Below are 19058 nucleotides of genomic sequence, written 5' to 3'. Positions count from 1 at the left end.
ACACGGGAAACATAAATATTTAGCATTATATCAGTGTTGCCAGCAAGTTTCATCTGAGGGCCTCGCGACATGCGACGTCGGTTTCTAGATGCTATGACTTTAGTACAAGATGACGATAAGCCTGATTTATTCATTACGATGACGTGTAATCCTCAATGGCCTGAGATATGTGATAACTTAAAACCTGGTCAAATCGCACAAGATCGTCCAGATCTTGTTTCAAGAGTTTTTCGTGCTAAACTTGAGGATCTTAAGGAACAACTCTTGAAAAAACATCTCCTCGGAGAAGTTAAGGCATACGTTTATGTTATCGAGTTTCAAAAACATGGTTTGCCACATGCACATTTCCTCCTTATCATGTAACCGCAAGACAAAATTAATAATCCAGACCATTATGATAAGTTCGTGTGTGCTGAAATTCCTGATGCGTGAATACATCCTATAATGCATAATCTTGTTGTCAAGCACATGATGCATGGTCCTTGCGGAAATTTACGACCAGACTGCCCTTGTATGCAAGGGAACCCAAAATCCTATCGTTTCTGCTATCCAAGACAATTTAATGACCAAACAACACAAGGAGAGGATGCATATCCATTATATCGAAGAATAAACAATGGAATAATGGTGGACGTACGGGGAGAATTTCTTGATAACAGATGGGTTGTCCCGTATAACCCAATGCTTTTGATGATGTTCAACTGCCACATGAATGTCGAGGCTTGCTCAAGTACAAATCTGTGAAGTATATGTTCAAATATGTTTACAAAGGACATGACAAACAGGTTATTCAAATCGATCCAGATGAATAGGAGGTTGTTATTAATGAGATCAAGAGATTTCAAGATGCATGTTACGTATCTCCCCCGGAGGCTATGTGGCGTATTTTTTCCTTCCCCCTTTCTCAAATCATTCCCGCTCTATTGACGTTGCAAGTTCATCTACCTAATAAGCAGATGGTCAGGTTTAGAGATGATGATATAATGTCTGAAGTTGTTGATTGGGAAAGAGATAAGAAAACCATGCTGACAGCATTTTTTGAGACAAATAGATTGAATTAAATGGAAAGGAAATACTTGTATAAAGATTTTCCAAAACAGTTCACATGGAATGCAGGATCACGTCGTTGGAATCGTCGTGTATTAAAGCCACAAAGAGGTCGTCTTGTTTCAGCTAATCTAGCTGAAGGAGAAAGATACTACTTACGCCTACTTTTGTCAAATGTCAAAGGGCCTACCTCTTTTGAAGATCTTTGCACAGTTAATGGTGTAAAGTGTCCGACATTTCGAAGAGCAGCCCTTGAGATAGGCCTAATGGAGAACGATGATTGTTTATCACAATGTCTCACAGAAGCCTCTCTATTTCAATTTCCTAAAGCTCTTAGAGGGTTATTCGCAACAATATGGATTTTTTGTAAACCTGGAGATGTTCGCAAGTTATGGAATGACCACTTTCATTCACTGTCTGAATATCATCGGTTACATTGTGTATATATTCATCGAGTTCAAGATATGATTCTAGCTAACATTAGGGGTTTTTTACAATCTATGGGTACAAATATAAATCAATTTGATCTTCCGAAGATTACAAAAGATGTTAAGTTGCAATATGCAATGCATCGTGAGGTACAAGATGAGTACAAGATAGTTGTGGAACCTGAACACTTATCTGCCAGAGATTCACTTAGTTTTGACCAAAAAATCGTGTATGATGAGATCATGACACGTGTGGATAATGATCGTCCGGGTTTGTTCTTTATAGATGGTCCAGGTGGAACACGGAAAACATTTGTGTACAAAGCCTTGCTTGCTCAAGTTCGTTCATGTGGTATTATTGCTCTTGCAATAGCTTCATCAGGTGTTGCAGCTAATAATATGCCAGGAGGTAGAACAACTCACTCCAGGTTCAAAATACCCATCAATCTTAATAATAATTCGATGTGAAAGATCAACCATCAAGGTGGGACCGCTGAACTAATTAGGTTAGCCAAACTAATAATATGGGATGAAGCATCTATGGCCAAACGACAGGCGATAGAGGCAGTCGATCGCACATTGCAAGACATCATTGGCGTTAGACTCCCATTTGGTGGAAAGATAATGGTTATGGGAGGTGATTTCAGACAGGTGTTGCCGGTTGTTCAACGTGGCACTCGAGCACAAATTGTAGACTCAAGTTTTCGAATGTCTCCTCTATGGTCCGTTACTAAAAAGATGCGGTTGACCATAAATATGAGAGCATTAAATGATTCATGGTTTTCTGATTTTCTTTTAAGAGTCAGTGATGGATCTGAAGAAGCTATCGAAGGAAACTTTATCCGCATCCCTGATAACATGACAATTCCATTCACTACCAAAGAAAATTCTATAAAGGAATTGTTCAATGCAATCTTTCCATCAATCGAAAACAACGTTTGCACTTCAGATTATATAGCATCTAGAGAAATATTATCCACAAGGAATGAGAGTGTTGATGAGATTAACGATCAAATTTTGGACAATTTTCAGAAGGAGGAACATGTTTATAATAGTTTTGACGAAGTCGAGGACGATAAGCACCACCTCTATCCAATCGAGTTCTTAAATGCACTAAATGTCAGTGGTTTGCCACCTCATAAACTTCGATTAAAAATTGGATGTCCAATAATATTATTACGGAATATGGATCCTTCACGTGGTCTATGTAATGGCACAAGATTGATATGCAAAGGTTTCCACCATAATACTATTGACGCGGAAATAGCTGCCGGGCGACATAGTGGGGAGAGAGTATTTTTGATAAGAATCCCTCTAAGTCTTTCTGAAGACGACAAGTTCCCATTCGAACATACAAGAAAGCAGTTTCCCTTTTGTCTTTGCTTTTCGATGACAATAAATAAACCTCAAGGTCAAAAATTCCACACATTGGTGTTTATTTACCGGATTCTATATTTTCACATGGGCAACTTTATGTGGCGTTGTCTAGAGGGATATCATGCGAAAATATAAAGGTGTTAGTTCATCCCGCTAAAGTTTCGAAAGAGACGGAGTGTACACCTCAAATGTTGTCTATCGGGAAGTGCTACACGAAGAATGATCTATCAAAATGTAAAGATATTCCTTTTTATTTGTTTTGTGCCTTTGGTTTTTATATTCTTAAATTTTTTTGAATACATGTTGATGTTATTTATCTTATCCCTCAATAAACAATGGGTGTCTGCATGACAATTGGTTCAAATAAATCATATATATCATAATCCTATTAAGTATTATATACTTTGACTCAATAATCATTTGTACAAATTAAAACATTATGCAATTCATAACTTAAATATGTGTATTTTCAATATTTTCTTAATCAATGCATTAACGTAAATTTTCTTAATAAATTCTTAGGAAATATATATACCACATTGACGCTACCAACTTAACTGTAATAAATGTAAAATAAAAATAATTATATAATAATGTTTTGTAAAAATATTATATGAATAACAAAGCTAACTCATGTACTATGTTATAATATATCAGAATTTCATTTATGAAGCAACATAAACGAGCATGTTGTTGTAAAATGTCGCCCCCGCAGCATCGCGCGGGTACTCTACTAGTATTACATTATAATGCATATGCCCTTTCATATCCCTCTTTCTCTCTCATGAGACGCTTATATATTAATTGCAAATTAAAGCTCCAGGCACTTTCTATTAGACTATGAAAGTTTGGTGAGTATTATTCTACCCAATCTTCTCTAAATATAGTACAAGTCAAGAGGGAATATAGGTCGCCTAACAAACTAATAACAAACTATTGGATAATTTACAATAAATACAAAATATAACAAACCAATAATATATAGATATATTAACGGTTAACACTCCCCCGCAGTGTGAGCCGTAGTTGACCGAAGGCGTAAACTGGATCGAAAGCGGGTGATTAATTGCTTCGGTAGGCCCTTGGTAAAGATATCCGCATATTAGTAGTCGGCGAGAATATGCAACACACGTACATCTCTGATTCTAACCTTGTCTCGGACAAAGTGGATGTCAAGTTCAACGTGTTTAGTCCTTTGATTTTGCACGGGGTTTTAGGTAAGGTACACGGCAGAAATGTTATCGCAGTAAACAATCGTTGCATCACGTACGGGCGTATGTAGTTCGAGCAAAAGGTTTCTGACCCAACTTGTTTCAGCCACTGTGTTAGCCACTCCTCTATATTCTGCCTCGGCGCTTGATCGGGAGATGGTCGGTTGGCGCTTTGAAGATCATGAGATTAGGTTGTTTCCAAGGAATACACAATAGCCATACGTTAACCGACGAGAGTCGGGACAACCACCCCAATCCGCATCGGAATAGGCGGTAAGCTTCATGGACTTTGATGGTGAAATTTGAAGTCCGAGATGTAAGGTACCTTTAACGTAGCGGAGTATACGTTTGAGTAATTGAAGATGCGGTTCCCTAGGATCATGCATGAAGAGACATATTTGTTGAATTGCGTACGCGAGATCGGGTCGAGTGAATGTGAGGTATTGTAGGGCTCCGGCAAGGCTCCGATACGTTGACGGATCAGTAACGGATGGACCACTAGTAGCACTTAACTTAGATCCAACTTCAACTGGTGTGCTAATAGGTTTACAATTTGACATTTCTGCCCTTTCTAAAATTTCCATAGCATATGTGGCTTGGGATAGAAATAAACCTTTATTCTTTTTCTCAACAGTAATGCCAAGGAAATGGTGTAAAGAGCCAAGATCAGACATTCTAAATTCTGATGACAGAGACTTGATGATCCGGTTCAACAACGCGTCATTGGAGGCGGTTAAGATTATGTCATCAACGTACAATAGAAGATACGCCATTTGGTTTCCATGTTTGTAGATAAATAAGGACGTATCGCACACACTACTTTTGAAACCACACTTACGAAGAAAACCAGCAAACCGTTGGTACCATGCTCGTGGAGCTTGTTTCAAACCATAAAGGGATTTGTTCAATTTACAAACATACTTGGGTTTTGTGGCATCTACAAACCCCGGGGGTTGGAACATATAGACTGTTTCCTTTAAATTGCTGTGTAAAAATGCGTTTTTGACGTCTAACTAGTGTGGACCACTACTGAGATATGGCCAAACTAAGAACTGTTCGAATGGTTGTGGGTTTTACCACCGGACTAAATGTTTTGTCACAATCAACTCCCACTGTTTGACTTTTCCCGTTGATAACGAGGCGAGCTTTATAGCATTCGAGGGTACCATCAGATTTGTATTTATGTTTAAACAACCACATGCATCGAATAATAGGTATATCCGCAGGCCTCATAACTAAATCCCACATATTATTTTCCAATAAAGCTTCATGTTCATTCTTCATGGAATTATTCCAGTTTGGATCGTTTAACGCGGCTAAGTGAGATTTGGGTAAGGGTGAAATATGGGTGGCATTGAGAGTGAACGGAACATGAGGTTTTGTGGAACCGGTTTGGGAGCGGGTGACCATGTGGTGAGTAGGAGGAGGTGGTGGTTGAGACGATGATATGGTGGAAGTGGACGTAGGAAGGTTTTGTTTTATATGTTGAGATATAGATGAGAGTTCTATTTGATTATTGTTTGAAGTGTGATTGGTATGGAGAGGTGAATTATTGTGAGTAGAAGTAGGATGGAATTGTGAGGGGGCAGTGGATGAGGTGGTATGGGATGGTGAGATGGGTTGTGAGGTGGGGAACAAATTGTGTTGAGTGGTATGAGTGTGATGGGTTGGGGGGCTTAAGGAAAATGAAGCAGGATGAGTAAATAATGTTGGAGATGGGTCCTAGAATGAATGGTCAGGGGCGGGTTTGTTGGAATTGGTGAACGGGAATTTTGTTCATCAATAATGACATGCCTAGAGAAAATGGTTTTTCCCGTGGCAATGTCCAAGCATCGGTAGCCCGATAGTTGACCGGGTAACCGAGGAAAATACAAAGTGACGATCGAGGTTCGAGTTTGTGAGAACGTGTCGCGGAAGTGTTGGGGTAGCAAGCACAACCAAAGACGCGAAGGTGATCGTAGAAGGGTTCACGAAGATATAGAGCGGATGTTGGTGAACGTTTTTGAAGAAGTGGCGTTGGTAGGATGTTGTGCAGATAAGACGCAGTGTGAAGTGCTTCAACCCAAAATGTGGAAGGGAGAGAAGCATGCGTTAAAAGGGTGAACATTATCTCGTTTAGACGTCGAATCATTCTTTCGGATTTACCGTTTTGTTGAGACGTATGAGGACACGATAATCGGAACTGAATGCCATTTTTGTTGGCAAAATTTGTAAATGAGTGATTATTGAATTCCCCACCCATGTCACATTGAAAAGATTGTATTTTCATATTAAATTGTGTTTGGACGAAAGCATGGAAATGAGCAAATTTAGTGAATGTTTCGGATTTAAATTTTAACGGATAGACCCATGTATATTGTGTGAAATCATCCTCCAAAACCATATAATATTTATATCCTGCATGACTTAAAATAGGAGAAGTCCACAAATCACAATGTAATATAGCAAAAGGCACCAAAGTATTTGAAATCGAATCCGAAAACGGTAATCGTTTATGTTTCGACAATTGACAAGAATGACAAATAAAAGGAAATGACATTTTATTGCAAGCAATAAATTTATTTAAACGAAGAAACTCCATGACGGGTTGACCCGGGTGTCCAAGTTGGTTGTGCCATGAAGGAGACTCTTGAGCGGAAGCAAAACATGCGGTGGCGGTTGAAGCATTATTGGTGAACGGGTAAAGGTGACCCGAACTATTGTGACGACTCAGGATCGTCCCATCCTTGAAATCCTTCATAGAAAATCCAAACGGGTCAAATTCAATAGATGTCCAATTATCAATATTAAATTGTCGGACCGAAATAAGGTTCTTTATAATATTAGGATTAAAAAGAACCGATTTTAACATATACGGTTTTGATGAATTTGGGATGGTGGCGGTTCCTGATCCAAGAACTGGAATTTTGTTTCCATTGCCTACAAACATTGACGTTATTGGAGAATATGGGGAAAATTTTCAAGTTTACCTTGATCTTTGGTGACGTGTGCGGTGGCTCCGGAGTCTAAGTGCCACGGTTCATCCGGTTGTTCTATTGAAATGGCTTGAAAAGCAGCAACAAGTTGTGTGAGTTCCATAGGGTTACACTCAGTCAGATTGACTTGAGCTGAAGACGGGCCGGCATGGTTTGGATTGGTGGTGCGCTGAGTCTGTTTAGGCTGCCATGGCTGGCCCAGACTTGTGTTGGAAATAGGCAAGGTGGTGGGACCCAATATGGTGCAGTGGGCCAGTAGGGGTATGCACCGGGATGAGCCGAAAACGGTGGAGCAGTAGGTTGGTCCAAGAACTGCTGAGATGGTGGATCGGATCCACGAGCACTGCTGGACTTCCCATTTCGGGGCTGTTCATGTCGGTTGTTTGTGTTATTGGGCCGACGGTGAGATGAGTGAGACCCACGGTTGGGGTTCTCCCGCTGCATAGGTGCGGGTTGGGTGTCATTGATAGCAATCGCGACAACGGGTGTCGGAGTTTGGGTTTCCCGAGCATGTTGGCGTTGCATCTCTAGTTGCAACATGCTACAAGCATTTTCCCATGATGGGAGGGTTTGGTTGAGGAACGACGCCACCGTGTCGTACTCAGGCGGTAGGCCACGAACAAGTTGCAAGACCAGACGTTGTTCACTCACCGGGTGATCAACATCACCGAGTTGATCGGCTAATTCCTTAAGACGTTGGTAGTAGGCTTCTAGAGACGACATTGCTTTGAGAGACAAGTTCGCGAAATCGTGTTCCAAAGCGGCGGCTCGCGACCCCTTGTTGTTGAGGAAGATTCCTTTCACACAATTCCAAGCCTCGAGGGCGGCGGAGTCGTTTTCAAGGACCCGAACAAGTAGGTCGTCAGAGAGGGTCCCGTAAATCCATTGAAGGACCACCGCATCGATCTTCATCCAGGAGGGATAGTCGGCGTTTGTTGTCTCAGGGGCTGGCGAACCGTCGATGTGATTAAGAACATCGTACCCTCTAGCATGGAGTTGAAAGAGCTTTACCCAAGAGGAGTAAGAAACTTTCACGCCATCGAGAACGCGGACCTTGTGTTGGATGTTACTGACGCTGTAAGCGGGGTGAAAAGCTTGGGGCTTGGGATCATTGTTTCTTGGCAACAATTATTCTCAGCCCACATTAATTCCCAATCCCCAGCGGCGATGCTAAATTGCAATTAATATGGAATTAGAATCATCTCATCTCAGATATCATTCAATTGAAATCAATTGAATTGAGCGATTATGGTGCAATCATAATACCTAATCCATTGAATGAAGAACTTTATTGTGCAATCAAAATACATGATGACGGATTGAATCCCCTGCTCGTTTCAATTGAAGTCTACTTTAAGCCCTAATCTCTGACCACAGACAAATCCTAAATCGTTGTGATGTTGAGACGCGAGAACCCACCCTGCATCGATTGTATTGTTGCTATCAAGGTCTCCCCACCATGTCTGAGTGTAAAGGGTATATTTATTATATTATTGAATTCGGTATTGGTTCAACTTGTAATGTGTGTATCTGCATATTCTGTTGTAGATTGAGATGACTCAAGATGATAATTTGGTTCTCAGGTGATTAGTTTAAATGTTGGATTGAAATTAGAATGTTGTGGAAATGTTGGATGAAGTACCTTTGGTACGTTATTAGCCTCTCAAAGCATGTATTAATGTTACTTTTTTATAATTATTTTTTGAAATTTTAATATTATTTCTAAACGATAGTATGAATAACGTTGTTTAATCTATTTTGAATATGATATTAATGTGATGTTTCGTGCACTTCTTTTATAATAATCTAGATTATTATAACGTCTATGCAGTCACATGGGTTTGAATTTGAATGATCAAGGTTTCATGTCTGTTTACATAATTGATTATGTTAAAAAACAACGTTGGCTTCAATTTCATCATGTTCATACAATTTGCAGGCTCTGTGGTCCCGCGGGAAGAAAGTGAGTTAGGTTTCATTTAAAATTCGTAATCAGGTCAACCGAATGTTATTATGTTTTCGTATCTGTGTTTGTGGCAAAAACGCGTAAGTTGAATTCTTATTCACGACTCAGGAGTGATTTTGTTCAATTAAAACTCTAAAATATCAGTTGAACTTGATCTTTGTAATTATTCCGGTCTAGATGTGTTGTTTACTAATTTAGGCTATCTCGGTCCTATGTTATTGCCACTTACTTTAATTTACACAGTTTCATAATTATTAGAGTAAAACCAACTTTTACTCATTCAACCCCAATGTGTTTACATCCATTTGCTCTAAATGGTTCTATTTTTATTATAATAATGATTTTGTAGGTGTTTTGAGCGTGGATGTGTCTTCAATTTCTGAGCTTCCACAAGTTGTACAAAGAGGTATTTCTTTATTTTTATAAGGTATACAACTTCATTATGTAATGCTTTAACGTTATTTGTGCTAATATTCAAGTTTAAGAAATTTGAAAGTGTTCTCTGTTTTGTTTTAGCTATGATACGTAGTATGGCTATATATCTTATATGTATTGAATATTAGCGCTTATACGATTTTTTTACTTAAAAATTAGTTATGTATTATATATCTAGGGGTACACTTATTTTTTTTACCCTTACCTGTGAATTAAATTAAAACAAAAGAGGTCTTATTTAAAAATTCCACTCCCAAAAGTGTCAGAGATACTACTAAAATAGTCATCTAACTTACTTCTGGATAGAACCCAACATCATTTGTCAAAGATGGTGCATCAATAGGTTAATTTCCATTCTACATATAGGTATGATAGAGCAAGTGGATTGAAAGATTTTTAGTGTTCCAGATGGTAGTATACTTTGAATCATTTTATGCATATTTTTCATCTTAAGAATCTTGCAAGAATTACAAACAATCAAGTATATTGCGTCACAGTTAATTCGTTATATTAGCTTGATATTAATTATAAAAATAGAAAAACAAACATACTTTTAGTAACATTCATATAATCTATGCTAAAACTATAATCTCTATTTCTGCATATGATGTTAACTCTGCTTTTTTCTTTAAGCTTAAAAATTTTCAATATTAATATAATCATAAAAAAAGTTGATGTTTAAAAATAATAATTGTATCGTTTATCAACATTGCCATTAACTGTATTTTGACTTCAAAAGTTAAACTGATGATGAAGGCCTAATCTTTCAAGAATTGTTATAGGATTCAACTATTAGCAGGAATGGAACATTTATCGAGGGATGTTAAGGATACAACTATCAACACAAACATGTCAAAAGATTGAGATATTTTTTGTTCGGGTTACAAAAGTCATTTGGGCCAAAGTTGAATAGGGGTCATTTTGAGTTAATTTCGCCCATTTTTAATTATTTTATTTATTCTTTGTGAGGCGCATGCTCGTATCTTCATTCAGTGAGCTTAGTGACGATGAGTATCTTAATCCCAAGACCGCGCAAGTGGGAAAAGTTGACCATATTTGACAAGTAAGTTTAATAAACTAGCTGCTTCTATTTGATGTTTTTTAACTTTTATTTTTATTTTTTATGACATGTTTGATGATTTCTAAATTTACTGATATCTAAAAATTAGTGTTTTTAAACTTATATGATATGTTGAATTGGTTCAGGTTTGTACACAAATGATACCAACTAGTGACGAGTAGCTTCCGTCCCCTTACCTAGAAGACTATGGGTAACATTTTTCTCTACATATCAAGTTAGATTCACTGAAAATTTATATCCCATTTGGGCCAACCATCGTCTATACGAACAATTACCCTTTAATTCACTACTGGTACACGGGCTGACTACAGTCAATACATGTCAACTTGATACAAGGGTATTTTTATCAAAAGGTTAGTTTAATTATGATTGCAAGAAGTAAAGGCTAATTTGGTGCTTCAACTATTTGAAACAGATTTTACGGAACATGCGATTTCACGGGTACGGGTCAAATGGCTTATCTCCCGAGCGCGTTGAGTTTGTTAACGAGTCACGTTTGAATTCTGTTGATTATGGGTCTGATTTGTTAAAACAGGCAAAAGGAAATGGTGCAAACGTTAGACTGGACTAGGGGTAGTTTGGATATGAGACCTGGATCTATTTCAAGGTCAAAATCACAGCGTCCATCGTTGCAGAGTATATTTGAGGCTACTTACTTGTCAAAATGTAAGTTGGTTGTTTACTCATCCACCACTTCAATTATTCATATCCAATTGTAATTAGCGTTTTAGCTATTTTGTTCTTTTGTGCTTAAAACGGTGGTTAAATATTTAGGCTTATTTTTAGAAACCACTTATTACATAGATTCTTCATTTATTTTCTTTTTGTTTTTGTTTAAGTTTTATAATCTCGTATAATTAGTCTTTACGCAACTGTAACTAACTTTTTTATGGTTTTTAGGTCGCTTTTGTGTAGGGGGGGACTTGAAAAACAAATTGGCTTCGAACGAACTTGTTCTAGAATACTTAAAAGATGTTAACGAGCGTTCGAGACTTCACTTAGATTTTGTAAATTAGTAAAATAGTGATAGCATTATATGACCAAGTGTTATCGGAGCAAACTTTCTATATGGGCAATATGGCTGCGTATATGCATACGTATATTTTTAAAATATGCATCAACTTCCCATATGTATTTTTTTATGGGTCGTGAATGTCTCTTGACAAGGTTTACACCTCTAAATTATTAACTCTTTTTATTCTATTTTATTTGTTTTTGTCAACTATTACTAACTCCATACCAACCAAATCCCTCTTGTGTTCCCGCCGCAAAACACTGACTCTTTTACTAGTATGTAATTATGTCTATAAAATAAATAAAAGTTTTACTAAAACAAAATAATTGAGGAGTTGATGGAACTGTAACCACATAGCCAGTTGATTTTAAAATATACTACGAATTAAGTCTATATCTAAGTCCATCATCAATTTATCTTTGTATTAGAAATACCACCAAAATTACTTTGGTGTTTCAGTATCCAGTACTTATGTTTTTCAATATGACTAATATTAATTACCCTCTTTAGTAACATAAAAAAAAATCATATTTTAATATTAAAGTATTTTCATAAAAGGAAAATTTAAAGTTTTGTCAGGCAATTCATATGAAGTGGTAAAAGAAAGACTTTGTGTTTTGTATGACTTAGGTTCGACTTTTGCCTCCATAATTTGGTTTATGTGGTATCAGGTACTAATGGAAGACTAGACGAGTACTTGGCGGCGTCCAGTAATTGGATCCTTAAAATGAACATGTTTTATTTCACCACAGTGTCATTTCTTTTGGTTAGTATTTATGGAAATTGGTTTTAGGTTAAACTTTTTCCCGAATAATAAGACCATCTAAATGTAATAAATTACCATCTAATGAATTTGTCAAGGCAATTACAAAATGAAAAAACCATATAACCAAAAAAAATGTATTGTTTTACGCTAAAACATAGCACAATTCTACAACTCATTGTACACATGTTCACATCATGGGTGAAAACTGAAAAGGCTTGTTGGCCTTACAATAATTACCAACCCTATGATAAGGAGCGAGAGCCCTCCATCCAATCCATCTCTAAACTCCCAGCCTCATCCCCTCACATGGAGGTCAAAAGTCAAAAGTCAAAAGGTCAACACTTTCATCTTCACCATCGTCCTCTTAGCTTCTCACCTCTCACTTGCAACTCCATCAAACACATGGGTCGGGTCAAAGTACCATATTGATTGCACAATGTGTGCCTCTTGTGACAACCCATGCAACCAACAACCACCACCACCACCCTCCACCACCGCTGGCGGCGGCTACTATTACTCTCCGCCACCACCCTCCACCAACACCGGCGGCGGCTACTACTACCAACCGCCGGCGTACGGAAACTACCCCAACCCGGGCCCACGAAACCCTATGACTAACTACTTTCCATATTACTACCATAATGATCCACAAATTGATTCTGCTACAACGGTCTCAGTTTCTGGTGCTACTGTTATGTTACTGATGAATATTGTTTTGTTACTTTTTTAATTTATGGATTAAAGTACAATCTTGGATGAATAAAGGTGTCAGATTTTGGCAGATCTAACACGTGCTTTGATCTATGGTGAGTTGCAGAGAATTCATGACATTCATGGAAGTTTCTCTATTGCTCTTGTTGTTAGTGAAGTAGTAATCTGTAAATTGTTGATAAGTTATGTCCTTTTCTACAATTTTCAGTAAGTATTCAATTTAAATGTTTATTATTATAAATAATATTTTTAATTCTTTTTGCTTTGTTAATTTATTATTTTATACGGTGCGAATGAACTCGATTGCTAATTAGAAGAAAAACTGATTCGTATATTTATGCAATGAGAAAATTTGTGATTCCTAAAATGACGAATTTAATCTTATACATGTAAGACAGGGAATTAGTTTTATTATTATATTCCTAGAAATTAATGATTCGGAACTCGTGTACATATCACATGGCTATCTCCCGCATCTTACACACTAATAAATAAAAATATTAAAGCTTATGTGTCAAGCTTACATTTATCTTAATTCTTAATCTCTTATCTCATTCATTTTAGCTATTTATGGGTTATGAGTCAAAACCATTTTGTCAAGTGGGTTATAACATAGTGTGTATTTTATTCATTATTGAATTAAGTTTCATTTTAATACTTGATGTTTGACCAATTACACAACTTTAATACTTTTTTTAAAATTTTTTGACGTTTCCATTAAAACCATGCTATTTTAGTACTTTTTGTTAACCACCCGTTTGTTTTTTTCCATTAAATCAACATTAAATTAATTTATAAGTATTTTGAGAATTACAATTGAAATAAAGGATCTAATTTATTTTTATTATTTGATAAATCCCGTGTAATACATGGGTTCAAAAGCTAGTTATCAATATATTAAATGGTATATGCTCTTGTTCTAGAGATGAGCTCATACTGGTACATATTCTGGATTTTTCTATACCCATTTTTTAAAAAACTTGGTAGCCATACCTACAAATTAATTTTAAACTTGTTCAAAGAATAATTACATACCTTTAAAAAAATTTCAATTAGTATATCACTTCAATTTGAATGGTTAAAGTTGCTAACTATATAATAATGGTAAATTTTGTGATATATTATAATTTGTGATTTTCATCCTATGGAAGAATAATTTAGAAAGCAACTGCTGTAGAGTTATCATGATGATAAGTGTAATGCACCATTGTTGTGACAAATAGTGTTTTTATTATTGTAATAGCACGTGATATATACACATTAACATGCAAATATTATGAAAATTACATGAATTATATGTTATGGCTAACAATTCTATTTATAAAAGTGATTGAGCATGTGTCATAACATATTTGTTCTTTTTTATAGATTATTGATATTTTTATTGTATTTGTTTGTCATAAATATATATAATTGGACACATTGTTATAAGAATGGGTATACAAATTGGTTGATTTAAAAACATATTTTATTAATATATTTTCGAAACACCATGTGTCATGAAATTGGAAATGATAGGGATGGAAAATAGTATTTAACTCATATAGTGATATAGTCATATGAATTAATGTCTTCTATTTGATTTTTCATGTATATAAACTCTCTTTTCTAGTTCTTTTCTAAACACCAATCAATGTAACTATTTTTAAATAATAAATAAATAAATTTATATATATTAAAATAGTGAAAAACTTTGGTAGGGAATTGACAAGGACATGTAGGGATATCCTTTAATATGCAAGGGTGTCCAGCCATACTTTGGACTTTCCTCTCTACTTGTGGTGGTCTAATCACCATTTTCAAATTTCATTATCTTATTACTGTTAAAAAAATAACATTTTAAGTTAAGATAAGTTTATCGGATTTTGATTTGTTTTCGTCATTCAACTTGTTAAACTTTTGATCAGTTCTTCATGTAAGTAATAAATAACATGAATAAAAAATAAACCTATGAACCTGTTACAGCTGATAGAGTAGTAACCGCAACAGAGAAGGATGTAGACGACATGGTTGTTAGCTTGGTCGAGTTCCCTTTAGGATGTATAGTTACGAATGGTGTTAGGGTTCTTTAGAGGAACCCGATTTAGGAGAGAGGAGGCACACAATATTGTTATGTGTGTGTGATTAGGTTATGATGTTAATATTTATCTCTCTTTATATACACCCAAGGGGAAACCTTTTATCAATTAGTTATAGGTAATATGGCTCATCAACAATTACCAAACTAATATATAATAAAGTATAGTTAATATTTTGATCTGTTATAATATAAATCATTATAATGGCCATATATATATATATAATTATATATCTAATCTTACATTCTCCCATTTGGCCGAGTAATCATTTATTATGAGTATTAGATAAGCCTGATCATGAGTTAACACTCATTTTAGCTTTAAACTTAAACTGGAGCAGAGAAATACAGTCATTGAATTGGACATCAGCTCAAAACCCCCATTAATCATACTGCAGTCCTTATTAAAACCTAAGTAGTGATCAAAATTTTCAAGTAAGCCCTTCAGAACGTTTGATTTGTATATTAATTCGTCTATATATCATTATGCATGCATAACATATTAAGAGACGTACAAAATGAAAACAGATGGGGAATTTTAATAGTTAATCATTCATAATATGATATGTAGTTGCGCATAGTCATCAATAACCCGTCATTATTATAAGCGCTTTCATAATATTTATGGGTGAGACTTTTAGTTATCGGATCCTTAAGCATATCATGAATGTAGTCGATACGGAAATTTAGATTCCTCAATTTGTTCATAAACGAATAATTAGTTTCATATCGAAATTTAATGCAGCACCTCTCGAATTGTTACTGTTTGAGAAAACATGGTAGCTGACTTTATCACAGTAATTATTCAATATATAATTTATATGGAGTTAATAAACTTATGAGTCCACTGATAAATGTCAACAACATTTAGGCTAATTACGTTGTGATTGATCAACATATTATGTCATTATAACTTAGATTGTTGTTATCAGTTCATTATGACTCCTCCATGAGATGGATTTATCTGCTAACATAAGAATATATCCTGAAAATTACATTTTCTTATATCTGAATATGACAAAGTTTAGAGTAATCTAACGGTTTGAATTCTCACTTCTTCTTTTAAATTATAGTCTTCCGTTTCCTTTAAAGACATCTTAGTACTCTTTTAGATGCTCCACATTAATCTAGACATATCTAGTGTGTTGCAATTTTAAGTAATATCTAAACGAGTATAGACTTGAACTTATATAAGGCTTCTACTTAATGAAGCATAAGGAAATAATCTATGTGTTCCTATTATCCTTAAGTAGGGCAGTATTGTTTGTTACATGTGTAAGGAATATCTCTGAGATCTATAATATTAAAGTGTGTGAACAATTCTTTGACTTATGTAACATATACTTGTCAGAAGAATGCCATCTATATAACGACAAGTTTGTTTTTAGTTGCTCGCACTCATCTTGAGGCATGTACATTAATCCACTTGGATTTTGATGAAAATAATTGTATAAAGATTTCATCACATTTTGATGTTTGCATTAACCCATATATGGATTTTATTGACTTATAGACTAAATGTTCTTTGACTTTCAGTTTATAACTTTTAGGTTGTTTTATGAACATATAAATATGTAAGCCGATTGTTAGGGAAAGTCGTTTTAATGTTCATCTAATGTAGCTCTTAACTATTATAAGCTACTAGAACAATAATGATCCTTAAAGAAATCTTTTGTAATATAGGTAAGAAGATTCTTTGATAATTGGTTTATCCTTGAATATAACCTTTAACAACCAATCGTGCTTCTTACTTTCTTAACGTTTCGTATTGGGATTTAGTTTAGTTATGAACACTCTTAGGTGATTCAACCAAATCTCAAAACATTAGCCTGACTTATGGAGTCAATTATGATTTATGCTAATGGTTTAATTATAAGGGGTAGGATCATTAAACTTTCCAACATCCATTTCAACTTTAGTTAAGGAGGTTACATAATCATCAATCTTAGTATGTTTTAAAACCTAGATGGCCTCCTGAGTTGATTATTGAGTAATTTTAAAAGTCTCAGTTTTAAGGATTAGCTCTTGGTTAGGTTGCTATCATTTTCAGGATTCTAAGTGTGTAAGAGTTGGTGCAGTATGGTGTACAAGAGGTGTAATTGGAGTTAAATTTGGAGTAAAATTTAATAACTCTCTTCCCCCCGCCCCTTGTACTTCTAACAAGTTATTATAAAGACTTTTACTGCTCCCACTGACCTTAGAAACCTTTAAGAATTTTACATGCTTATGGTCAATATTTAAAGACCAATAGATTCTAATAGAGAAACAAGTTAATAATATAAGTTGTTGTAGTTTCTCTTGGTGAGGATTAGTTTATTAAGAAATCTGATTAATCTCATGAAATTTGGCTTTAATTGATTAATTTTATATGTCTCATTTGTCTTTTGTTAAATTTTTATTTGCATAATAACAAAAGTTGTGAAAGTATATAGTATCATCTAGTTGTATTTTTATAAATGTTTCAATCCAAATATTGATAATAAATCATATGAGTTTAAGGTAATAGTGACTGTATGTTGGCTATGCAAACCTTATAACTGTCATAATGTAGCGGAAGTATTGATACTAAATTCTGATTAATCTCCAGGATATTTAAGGTATCATAAAGCGTAATTTGAAGACAGTTTATCATGGTTCTAATAATCTTAACATTTAAATTTGTCACTAACCCTCATGTTAGTTATTTGTAGATTTTTGGGTAAACATATAGAACTAGACTCAACCAATCATGTGTTAATGGGAATATTAGGATTAGCATACTATATCATTAATATACGACTACTGTTTTAGCCTGTTGTTCTTTTGAATTATGAATAATCTTGTTGCTTATGCCTAATCTAATGACATATTTTTGCAATAAGACTTCTCCTTAGAGAACTTAGAGCTGAAAGTAATACTTGTATTTTTTCTATGAACCTTAGAATTATCCTCTTTTAGGTTTTAATGGTAGTGAGTTGAATGTAACATTGTGGGTTTCCATTTCCCTTTCGGTTTTGTAACCATTACCCGACCCGGGTTCGGGATCGGGTATTTTATCAATAAAGTGTTCAACATTTTTATTTATTTATTTTAATTGATTATGACTATAATTCATGTACAAAACTAGCCCTTAACTAACTTTAATTCATTTTTGAACCACAAGCCATAGATCGAGGACCTTTTAGCAAATGTTATTCAATTTTTTTTCTTTCCTTCTTCTTCCTCTCACTGCCGACACCTAACACCCCCCCATTGCTAGGACCTCAATTTTTGGGAATAATAAAAGAAATTGATCACGCCAAATCAATTCTTTACCTTAAACGCGTCATACCGACACTTTAATCATGGTAAACGATTAACTATTAACAACCAATTTACCAAAAAACGAATCGCGGCTAACAAATCCTTAAAACACTATAAATACTCGACCATTTTACAATTAAACTCGCGCACACCACCCTCTCTACATTGCGACACAAACCCCTAAGACACTTACAGTTTACAAGGCCGTCCAATACCCGTTTAAGATCAAAAAAGGCCGCACACTCCTGTTCGTCGTTCTCCCTCAATTCGTTGATATCCAAGGTAACCTGATTATGCATATGGTTCGTTTTTAACCGATTATCAATAACCCTAACCTAATTTGAATCAATAACAATCAATTAAATGGTTTTGAGTTCTAGGGTTTGAATTGGGAAAGAACATAAATTGTGTAATGTATATTTATATTATCACTTCTATTGTTGTAACAAGTTAAGGCGCTGGCCTGATGGCCAGCACCATTGTTCTTAAGGCAAGAACCGGACTGGGGCGCGGGTTCGAATCCCCCAGGCCCGGTTTTTGGGTTTATTTTTATATAATTCCATTTCTTAAGTTTTTACAATCATTATACATACATAATTCAAAATAAACATCGTTTTAATGAACCGAACTCCTAATCAACTCTTTTCCTTTCATATTTATGTAAATATACTTGTTTAAGTATTATAA

General features: G+C 35.2%; 2 protein-coding genes across 2 annotated transcripts; both read left to right on the top strand.

The window, feature by feature from the left end:
• The first annotated feature begins 1061 nt into the window (after positions 1-1061).
• LOC143594703 (uncharacterized) lies at positions 1062-1943 on the top strand. Its single transcript, XM_077073946.1, has one exon. It carries the CDS (start codon positions 1062-1064, stop codon positions 1941-1943), a length of 882 nt encoding a protein of 293 aa, XP_076930061.1.
• A 72-nt stretch (positions 1944-2015) lies between these two features.
• Positions 2016-4134, top strand: LOC143594702 (uncharacterized). Its single transcript, XM_077073945.1, has 2 exons — positions 2016-2601; positions 4070-4134. Exons 1-2 carry the CDS (start codon positions 2016-2018, stop codon positions 4132-4134), a joined length of 651 nt encoding a protein of 216 aa, XP_076930060.1.
• Positions 4135-19058: the final 14924 nt, after the last annotated feature.

The sequence above is a fragment of the Bidens hawaiensis genome, unplaced genomic scaffold (genome assembly GCF_021521415.1).
Source record: "Bidens hawaiensis isolate Kalapana, Puna unplaced genomic scaffold, B.hawaiensis_p1.1 tig00044079_1, whole genome shotgun sequence".
NCBI lineage: Eukaryota > Viridiplantae > Streptophyta > Magnoliopsida > Asterales > Asteraceae > Bidens > Bidens hawaiensis.
The sequence above is the reverse complement of the archived record's forward strand: the minus strand, read 5'-3'. Positions and strand labels throughout refer to the sequence as shown.